The following is a 10,416-nucleotide window of genomic DNA, read 5'->3' on the forward strand; positions in this document are numbered from 1 at the left end:
TCACTCAAATAAATTAGGGTTTCCTATGGATCGGCTTGCTGTGCTTTATATAAACCCTAATTCAGGAGAGAGAAGGAAGCAACAGCAGTGATGGGGGGTTCAAGGAGGAAGTACAAGAGATCGAAGGCAAAGGTGCGAGTGGCGTTGCCGAGGAAGAATCCTCACATATTCAAGCCGGCGTTCAATCTCCCCCCAAAGTTAAAATCTCTACTGGACCCCCTTTCCAAATGGGATGACAAGGGAAGCGTCATCGAGAATTATAAGTCATTCGGTGTTGTTTCGAACCCTAATTTCCTCGGCGTGCGGTCTCGTACAGCTCACATCGTGGAAAGCGAGTCTCTCCAGATGCCTCCCCCCGGCAACAACGTTGTATCGGAGTTCGAGGCGATTGATTCCGGCAGTGACGTCGAAGAAGATGGTGGGTTACTATTTAATTTTTTGCCTTTTATATTATATTGTTTGCTTTTCATTAGTTTTGACTCTTATTCTCGGTCGTTCAGATATATTGTGTTTGTATCTGTAACCAATAATTTAGGGACATGTGATTGACAAAAAAGTTGCATCTTTTTTATGCTGAAGATTACCAATGTAATACTTTTTCTTGATTATGAGACATCTGGTTAGAATTTTAGGTTCTTTTCGATATTCTTATCCTGGTGAAGTATAATTTCGTCAGTTTCAGGCAATTCTGATGGTCGAGTGATAATGACCGGAAGGCAATAATCATGATCACCAGCTGTTTGAAGTAGTTCGAAGCAACTATTTTTGCCACTATGAATGGTCCATATTACGTTTTTTATTTGTTTACCTCCAGCTAAGTAAACAGAAGATATGTTTAAATTTAGTGATACTCGTAAGAAATGCAGATAGAATGTTGCGTGAGTTCAGTGCTGTCGACTTTACATGTTATCACCTAGTTTTTCTCGATTTGGTTCCATAACATCGATTTATGAAACTATTCAATGATATTTCTCCAGAGTTAGTTGAACTCTTTTTTCTTGAAGTTATCTAATATAAATATTTAACATGGGTGCACAATGGGTCGCTCAACTTAAGTATTCTGGTTTACCTTCATATCTTCCCTGAACAATTAGATGCATACTCTTTTAACCGCACCTGTGAAACCAAGATATATTCATTCCATTTCTGTCTTTGGTGAGTTGCAACAAAAAAGATATTCTGTATTCACTTATGAGTTTATTCGACACAAAGCACAACAAGCTTTATATGTTATTTATCCATTGATTAATGTGTTGCATTTATCATCCTTGTCTTCTTTTCAACTGCATGAGAAAGGATTCCACTGTTAAAAAGTGTTGATTCTATTAGTTGTTTGTGTGTGTTCTCCTTTGTGCTTCTTTTGTCAGAGTTTTGCTACCATTTTATGTATTAATAGCATGATTTACTTGAATCAATGTAGATTTAAAGTCTGCACTCGGTAAAACGCGCACTGATGGCAAATCCGGGTCCCTTCAACCACTTACAGCCATCCAAAGGCTTCATGTTAGTCGATTGGTGGAGAAATACGGAGATGACTATCAGGTTTGGAGGACGAGTCGAGTTTTCTTGGTGATTTACAATTTGATGGGTTTATTTAGTTTTCCTGAAAGATTTCTTGTTTTGCAGAGCATGTTCATGGATATTAAATTAAACAAAATGCAGCATTCACTAGCGACACTGGAGAAACTCTGCAAACGGTACCATACCTTCAAAGATAAAAATCCGTTGATAGTGGGATCTTGAAAATGAGACAGTCTAATCATAGGGGCATGCATTAAACTTTGGTCACACCTTCTCCCCAGTTATGTTTCGCAAGGATGCATTTCTTCTGTCATATGTTATCTTTGATATAACTTGTATGCTCGAGAATATACAGCTGATGTCAGGTAATGAAAAATGATTTTGTTCTCAGTTTATATCTTCTGGTTTCCATGCAACAGCTCATATGTTCAAAATTGATGGTAGCACTTGTTTGCCTCGGGATTACTCACACGTCAAAGATTTGTAGGACATGAGAAATTCGTGACAAGATAAATTTTACAAAAATAACATTTTACAGAACCTTATAGGATCAATAAACAACCACAAAAACCCATACAAGTATTCAAAGAAGTAAAGAAGAATAAGATGGCGTGTAAAAAATCTGCTTCTACACCCATGAATAAGAACAGCCATATATTTTTTGATATAAAAATTAAATTAATTTATTACTATCTTATTCATAAATTGCTAAAACAAGAACAATACATGATTTAATTATAAAATGATTATCATTTTATTAATAAATATGAAGTGTAATATTAAACAACATAAAATGAAATAAAGTAACAAATTAATACAAAGAAAGTAATTAATTATTTAAGCAAATTTAATTGCTTATTACATTAATATATTAGATCTACTTGAAAGTAAATCTAATACATAAATATGTTCAAATATTTATCAATAGATTGTTCATGGATTATAATAAAATATACCGACAACAATTCTTCTAACGTGAAATTTGAATAAACGAGTCGAGGATAAGTTGTGTGCATAGCAAAATTATACAATTTCGGAGCAAAATCTGTGTCAAACTAAAGTAGTTAGCTGGAGATTGACGAAGTGCTTGCGAATTTGATTAATAACAGATAATCGATGTCCATTATTAAAACATATACTTCGATATTTTACAAATATAATTATTTGTTTGAAGGGAATTTTACTTCAAACATAAATTACCCAACTATATAAGATGAACTATAACATAAAAATCCCAAATTATTTTCCAAATCATAATAACCCGATAAAGATTAGTGAGCAGATCGTGTACTTAGAAAACCAGATAACTTATCCCCTGGTAGAGTAATATCTTGTGGCCAGACGCTATTTCCCTTCAAGAAATTAGTGTACCAACGACCAGAAAGCTTCTCATATCTTTTCAAATCTTGGTCGTTCAAATCTACATAATACATCCCGAAGCTTGAACCGAATCCGCCCAATGACTCGAGACAATCTAAAAATGTCCACACAAAGTAACCCTTTGTGTTTGATCCATTCCTTGAAGCATAGCAACACAATTCAAGAAATAAGAGAGGAGAAAATATATTTTAACATAATCTCAATATGTATGATTGAATACTCTAATCCAGTATGTGTGGGCTTACCTCATGGCATCGAGCACACTCCCAATGTAAGCATGCAAATATTCGGCCCTTGGTAAGTCCTCCAATGTTCCATTGCGTAGAGTGCTCTGACCTGTAAAAAAGTTCAAACCAAGCTGTTGAAAAATTGAAGAAAATAATACAACCAAGCAACTACCTGTATTGTTTAGATTGGAATATAAATCTCCAAATTCGACAACCCACAAGTAGATGATTTATTGGAGATGGAGTCTATTTAGATCAAGAAAATGGTCCTAGACTTCAACGAACCGCCACGAAGTGTATTTTTCTGGCACAGATGTGTTAAGAGAGAGATAGAGAGGGAACCATTTTCATGGATATAAATAGGGGGATTGCCATAAACTTGTTTAAGATACTCCAGCAGTCCGTAGAGACCCCAAGGAATTATAGGAAACTGTGAAACAAAAAATTCCAATCTATATAGTAAGTTAAGTACAACTACAAAATATCAGACCAATATCCAAGAGATTGCATTTCAAATTTCACCTGATCAGGTGGAGCATCGCCCCTTTCATCTACAGACACTCAAAGGAAAATAAACAAGAGTCAATATTTTTACGTAGAAACATGAAGTAACTCTGCATAGTCAAGTATGTAACTGAAGAAATAACAAAGTAAGTAGCATATACTTGCAGAATAAAGCTATTGAATTAATCTTTCTAGAGGACAAAATCATATCGTTGGATAAGCTGCGAGCATATTCTATGAGTCAGTTAGCCAAATAACCACAAATTCAGGTATGGTAAAGACTTGATTCTTCTTTAAATTGCTAAAGGGAAAAAAAAGGGAACTTGAGGAAATCCTGGAAGTCATACATATCAGCTGTACCGCCATGTCAGCAACTAGATCCCTTTGATCCATTTGTAGGGAGCTGGGATTGTCCTTGATGAAATTAGTCGTGTAGTGATTCACTCCAATGAAGTCGATGGAATCCTTTACCTGCTTCGACTCAGCCTCTGTGAAGACTGGAATTCTCGTCCCTGCATTGTTTTTAACTATCTCTGGGTAGTCTCCAAAAATCAAAGGATTAATTAACCTGCAGCAGTTATTCTCAAGATTATGGATGAAAATTTTCTTGACCGTCAATTGATTATGTGACCCTGGAACATAAAGATGAAAACGAGTGAGAAGTATGTTTCTTTCATTCAAGTAAATTCAGCTTACCAACCGATAAAAAAATCATTAGCTCTTCCAGTTGCAATTATATCTTCTTTTGTATTGGTGTAAGGAACCATCCAGATATTATAGATGTTAAATCCAATGTAACCTTTTTGAGTGACCTGCATTGAAACATGCTTTAATATCTTTCATATTGCATATCTTAATCAAATTATTCTCTCACATAAAATTATTCAATAAGAACCACAAAATTGTACCTTGTATTTTTTCTTATACAGTTTGGCAGTAGCTGAATGAGCCAGCAAGATATTATGCCCAACAATATATGGTTCAGTGGAGGAGTTACCCCTTGAACAAGCATTTGCGAATGGCCTCGAACAATGTTCTGGGGGAGTGATTCCCTGATCATAACCACCCAATGCAAATATATTGGCTTCATTAACAGTGGTCCAATGCAAAACCCTGTCACCAAATTCTCTGAAACACACATCAGCATATGTTGTGAAGTCCTTCCTGCAGTCAAGATAGAGGATCAGTTGCTATTGTTGTCAAGTTCCAATTATATTTCGAGTTGATATGTAGTGCTAGTTCATTGATAAATCTACAAGACGTACACTATCTTTCTACTAACCCATCACCCGTACTCGTCTTCGAGTGCTTGTGGCAGATCAACATGATGCAAAGTAACATGTGGTTGGATTCCTGCATGAATATGAACAAATATTTTGAAGTTACAAATACATTCTTTGGTAAGAAAAAAAGCGTCCACCATGAAATTATGAAGGAGAAACAATTGTCACCATGTCTTGTTAGTTCATTAATGAAGTTATTGTAGAACTGCAATCCCAGAGGATTTACGGGGCCTCTTCCATCTGCAAGAAAAGCAAGCATACGTAGGCAAAAAATAATTAAAAAATTGCAGGCTTTTCATTTTTTACCTCTATATTACAATGCAAAATGGAAGTAAACGTACTAGGAATCAGTCTTGCCCATGAAATGGAGAATCTAAATGCCTCCAAACCCATTTCAGACATCAATTTTATATCTTCCTGCAAAAAAAATAAGTAACCTTCTAGCATATCATTCATGTTTGTTTGATAATGATATTTGTTAAAAATAAAAATGACATGTTCATAAAGTCCGTTGGTCTCTAAATTGTTGTTTGAAATGAATTTGAGTGCAAGGAATCTCACGCATTCAAAAGTTTGTGTAAAAGAACAAAAGTTCTTCATGCTGATCAGTTCCTAAACGAAAGGGGACTAGAGAAATATCAAAAAGTGTAACTCTCTGCTTCCCTCGGATAATGAAGCATACTACATAAACCAAGACAATAAATAAATAATAGCACACACCTCCCTCGGCTATATTTAGATTTATCCCTATTAAAATTCCTCAATTCATTGAAAATACCTCAAGGTAAAAGAAAATCATGAAGTTTAAATCTCCTGATACAGCTGAGGTAAAATACCTTGTACATATGATATCCATCACATGTGGTGTCTCCATTGGCTCCACTTGAACGATCTGAAATTTTGACAGATAATACTAAGTACCTCAAGCTATCATATAGCAAAACGCATAAATGGAACCAGGAATTTAACCGAGTCGAGTCACGGGGACTACACCTAGGGGCAGAGCCCTTGGTGACCAGAAAAGCTCGAGGTCGATGCTTGTTTTCTTGAGAGTATATGTTTTCAATACAAATGTAGAATAAAGTATAATTTGGTCCCTTAAATTTGAATATTTTTAGATTTTTAGTTTCGACTCTCTAAAATCGTTTTCGTGCCTTCGGACACAGACAGCTAATCAACCATTTGTCGATACAAAAGCGAGATGGTCTCATTTCAAGAAATAAATATGGAAGTAACAAAAATAGAAGGTGAACGAAGATAATAAAGACAGACCAGAATGTGAAAAGGTGTCCCAAATGCTAGGAGTTCTTCCATCCTCAAACGCTGCCCCCTCGTACTTGTTTTTGTTAAGTTTCAAACAAGTGTTAGTGGTGGTTTACTACATATGTATAATTAACTAACATCAAATCAAACTAAAATTATCTCTGCAAACACAGTTGTAAGATCAAATAAAGAATAAAGTTTCATACTGATTGAGACGATTCTTTTTTTAAAAAATAAAAATACAGGAAGAAACGAGAGAGAAACGAGGAAACAAGCTAAAACAGGTCAAGAAACCGACTTGATAAGCTGATGAACCCGAGCCAAAAACGAAGTCCTCCGGGAAATCAGCTCTACTATATTGATCAGCGGCGAGAACCACCGGTACTGCAAGCACCGCTGCAAGCACTAAAAACAACCGATCGAAGCATAATCCAATCATAGCTGGAAAAAAAGTCGCCGGATACTACTCTATGGAATTTGAGTAAAATATTCACATATAAACCAATTAGCTGAAAGCTTGCATGACATTGTCACATTCAAGGTGTAGCCGGCAAATCTATATTTATATTGTACACCAATAATATAATATTATATATATTTTATAATTAAATAGTATATGCTTGTTATTATTCTACAGCTACTGAAAAAGTAAATTCACATAATTCTAATTTTTTGAAAAGATTATGTAAGACAAGGTTCCTTTTTTAATTGAAATTAAATAATAACAAGATTTGTAAATATTTTAAACATCTTACTAAATATTTGAATTTAAAATCACATTCGTGGTCAAAACGTTAACTTATTTTAAATATTTCTTTAAACAGAGCTTTCAATCACAATAGTTTATTATTAAATTACCCTTTTAACTCATAAATTATAAATAAATGTTTGTGATATTTACATATATGACTTAATTTTCTCATGACTCGATTTAAATGTAATCATACTTTTAAATATCAAATTATTTTCCCACAATTCATTCAAAAAATATACAATCTATATTATATATTTTGAAGGTACATCTTTATTTATAATTTTTTTCCTCATAAAATATGACATTATAATATTGTTTAAAAAATTATTGGTATATTTGGCATCTGATAGTATTCTTGTACTCTTATCTCTGCCGGGTTATAATCGGGCGCTCGATAAAAAAAAAAAGTACTCCTTAGACTTAGAGTTCGAATACACCTCCTTTTGTACTAAAATAAAATAAAATAAAATTTATATGCTTCCTTTATATATTTGAGTTCCCAACTAGAGAGTGAACATAACATAAAAATCTTTCACTTATTCTCCAAATTTCAAATCACTGATGAGAACTATCAAGAAACCATGATTATAGAAAAAAGAAAAGGGTGTTGTTCCCCAGTTTCGCAATATCTTGTGGTTCCATGCTCTTCCCCTTCAAGAAATTAGAATACCAATGCGCTGAAAGCTTCGGATTTCTCTTCAAATCTTTGTAGTCCAAATCTACGTAGTACATTCCGTAGCTTGATTCGAAGTCGTCCAGTAATTCAAAACAATCTAAGAATGTCCATACAAAATATCCCTTCGTGTTCAATCCATTCCTCCCAACGCAACTCCAACGATCATGAGAGTCCAGAAATATATAAAAGTAACAAAATTGACAAAAAAGATAAGAAATCCATATCAAATTCTCTGTAAGCTAATGCTTCGTATTCCAATATTTTAAGAGCCTAGCCATTGAGCTTACCTCACAGCTTCAAGCACAGCCCCAATGTAAGCATGCAAATATTCAACCCTTGCAGTGTCTTCCAAAGTTCCATTGCGACGTATTTTCTGACCTGCAAAATATTTCAAACGTCATAAAGTATATTATGACTGCGAAAGTACGTTATAATTCAAAATGAAGTTTCTTGATGGTTGAGAGGTGTCAACTGCACCCCTCATGCCACTTTCATATGTCAATTATCAAGGTCTCAATTTATGACGAGATGCTTAGAGCATGGGTTTAGAATGTTTAGTTATCTTGTTGGTTTCTGATGGCACTTTCCGATAATCAAATTCTCAGGAATGATTCACCAGATATGTGCAGTGTCTAACGGTGTGCGAAGAGGGAGAGAGAGGAAACAGCCATTTTCATGGATATAAACAAGAATGTTGCCATAAACTTGTTTCAGATACTCCAACAATCCATAAAGACCCCAAGGATACACAGGATTCTGAGACAAACAAACAAAAAACTCAAAAGGGTATAGTAAATTATTTACGAAATAATATATTGCTTTTCAAATTTTACCTGATCTGGCAATGGCAAAGGGCTTTTCTCTACAGCCACTGAAAGAAAATGAAGAGCGAGATAGTTTTGGCAAACGTAAAATATCTCTCCGTGCAGATAAGTACATGTATGAACAAAGTACAGTGCCTCAACTAGTTCAGATTACAGAGCAAAATCTGTTTTTCCCAAAGATTAATCCTTCTAAAGAAAAGAACATCAACATGACGGGAATTCATTCAAACTGAATAAGCTATAGAGCAAGATAGCCATTTAAATTTGAGCTCTGTTCAAGAAAATCTAAGTAAATTCAAGGGAATCACGGAAGCTATACTTTGCAAGTCAATTGCCATATCTGCGATCAAATCCCTGTCGTCTGTTTGGAGGGAACCAGGATTGTCCTTGACAAAAGCAGTTGTGTAGTGGTGCACTCCAATGAAGTCAATGGTATCCTTTATTCGCTTCGACTTAGCCTTTGTGAAGGCTGGAATTCTTGTCCCGGCATTCTTTCTTACTACCTCAGGATATTCACCAAATTATATTGCACACCAAAGCGATAATGAGAAACCAGTACTTGAAGGTATGTAATGAAAAGAAATAAAAACTAAATGTTGCTATGTATGAAAGAGGACATCTTACCAACCCATATAAAAATCATTATCTCTTTGAGTTGCAATTACATCCTCTTTCAAATTTGTGTGAGGAACCATCCAAAGATTATATTTGTTAAATCCAATGTAACCTCTTTGTGTGGCCTGCATTGAAAAATGTCACATTGGGACAACATGAACTTAGAAACTCAAGAATACTTAGGCGTCTTTTTCGTTGTGTTTCGTCATTAATTACCAAATGCTAGAAGTAACCATAAACTTGCATTTCTCAGATGGGAAAACAGTAAAATTAGTCCTTTAAGTTGGCTTCATTGCAATTTTGGTTATAAACTTTTAGTCATTTTCTTTTCGCTAGAGTACTACTGATGTGGCACTAGAGAAATGTTAACAATATTTGGAGAAAAAAATAAGCGAGGTTCAGTGTCACGTTAACGCCACAAAACACCTTGTGCAAAAAGTAAATAAATTGCAGAACAAAGAACTCAAATCACATAACATGCAAAGACAGTGTGCAAAGTTTGTAATTTGACTACTTAAAAGGGCAAAATCAGAATCAGGTCAACTTACATTATCAAAATTATAATTTTCCCTATCCCCGTCCTATGTGATTTGATAAAAAGAATATAAACTTGAGGATGCAACATCATAAACATATAATTTCATCAACCAAACTAAATCAGAAAACACAAATAAATACCTTGTATTTTTTCTTATACAATCTCGCAACAGTTGAATGAGCCAGGATGATATATGCCCCACAATATATGGTTCAGTAGAGGAATTACCTATTGAACAAACATTTGCAAATGGCCGTGAACAACTTCCTGGGGGACTCAATCCTTGGTCATAACGACCGATAGCGAATATATTGGCTTCATTAACAGTTGTCCAGTGCAAAACCCTGTCACCAAATTCCCTAAAACACACATCAGCATACGTAGTGAAGTCCTTCCTGCAGTTGCAAACATAGAGTTGGTACATATATAAAACCTGCTTGCGTTTGCATGGAAATTATAGATTCAGACATACACTATCTTCCTACTAAGCCATCCCTCATACTCATCTTCAAGTGCTTGTGGCAGATCAATGTGATGCAAAGTAACATGCAGGTGGATTCCTGCATGATCACAAACGTAGAACTTTTGAATCGCGAGTAAAACATAAAAATCAGCTTAAAATAATTGAAGGAAAATCAGTTGTCACCATGGCTTATTAGTTCATTGATGAAATTATTGTAGAATTGCAACCACAGAGGATTTACCAGTCCTCTTCCATCTATAGGAAAACAAACATCATATAAGTAAAAGAATAAAAAAACTGCAGGTTTTTCATGTCTATCATCGTGCAAGAACGCATACTGGGAATGAGTCTTGACCATGATATGGAGA

General features: G+C 34.8%; 3 protein-coding genes and 1 pseudogene across 3 annotated transcripts; 1 reads left to right on the forward strand and 3 right to left on the reverse strand.

Moving 5' to 3' along the window:
• The first annotated feature begins 12 nt into the window (after window positions 1-12).
• Window positions 13-1,916, forward strand: LOC140966947 (nucleolar protein 16). The gene is made up of 3 exons (XM_073427263.1): window positions 13-418; window positions 1,421-1,542; window positions 1,627-1,916. Exons 1-3 carry the CDS (start codon window positions 91-93, stop codon window positions 1,741-1,743), a joined length of 567 nt encoding a protein of 188 aa, XP_073283364.1. The 5' UTR covers window positions 13-90; the 3' UTR covers window positions 1,744-1,916.
• A 795-nt stretch (window positions 1,917-2,711) lies between these two features.
• LOC140966946 (beta-glucosidase 10-like) lies at window positions 2,712-6,721 on the reverse strand (annotated as a pseudogene).
• Window positions 6,722-7,391: 670 nt separating this feature from the next.
• Window positions 7,392-8,916, reverse strand: LOC140966948 (beta-glucosidase 10-like). The gene is made up of 5 exons (XM_073427264.1): window positions 8,752-8,916; window positions 8,442-8,479; window positions 8,277-8,364; window positions 7,896-7,986; window positions 7,392-7,749 (listed from the first exon to the last, which is right to left on the reverse strand). The coding sequence occupies exons 1-5, from the start codon at window positions 8,768-8,770 to the stop codon at window positions 7,518-7,520; spliced, it is 468 nt and encodes a 155-aa protein (XP_073283365.1). The 5' UTR covers window positions 8,771-8,916; the 3' UTR covers window positions 7,392-7,517.
• Window positions 8,917-8,955: 39 nt separating this feature from the next.
• LOC140966950 (beta-glucosidase 1-like) lies at window positions 8,956-10,411 on the reverse strand (the record flags this gene model as incomplete). The annotated part of the gene is given in 6 exon segments (XM_073427265.1): window positions 8,956-9,172; window positions 9,726-9,778; window positions 9,781-9,980; window positions 10,058-10,145; window positions 10,232-10,303; window positions 10,387-10,411. Coding segments are annotated over 6 exon segments (558 nt in total), but the record flags the coding sequence as incomplete, so codon positions are not given.
• Between the last annotated feature and the right edge of the window lie 5 nt (window positions 10,412-10,416).

Source organism: Primulina huaijiensis, unplaced genomic scaffold (assembly GCF_012295235.1).
Source record: "Primulina huaijiensis isolate GDHJ02 unplaced genomic scaffold, ASM1229523v2 scaffold208308, whole genome shotgun sequence".
In the NCBI taxonomy this organism is placed as follows: domain Eukaryota; kingdom Viridiplantae; phylum Streptophyta; class Magnoliopsida; order Lamiales; family Gesneriaceae; genus Primulina; species Primulina huaijiensis.

Excerpts from the sequence above, each read along its gene's own strand:
- LOC140966947 (XM_073427263.1), top strand. The coding sequence starts at position 91 with ATGGGGGGTTCAAGGAGGAAGTACAAGAGATCGAAGGCAAAGGTGCGA. Across the intron at positions 419-1,420 it reads CAGTGACGTCGAAGAAGATG|ATTTAAAGTCTGCACTCGGT; the intron begins GTGGGTTACTAT and ends GAATCAATGTAG. Across the intron at positions 1,543-1,626 it reads AATACGGAGATGACTATCAG|AGCATGTTCATGGATATTAA; the intron begins GTTTGGAGGACG and ends CTTGTTTTGCAG.
- LOC140966948 (XM_073427264.1), bottom strand. Across the intron at positions 7,987-8,276 it reads TGTTTATATCCATGAAAATG|GTCAGAAAATACGTCGCAAT; the intron begins GCTGTTTCCTCT and ends AATATTTTGCAG. Across the intron at positions 7,750-7,895 it reads GCTGTGCTTGAAGCTGTGAG|GAATGGATTGAACACGAAGG; the intron begins GTAAGCTCAATG and ends TTGCGTTGGGAG.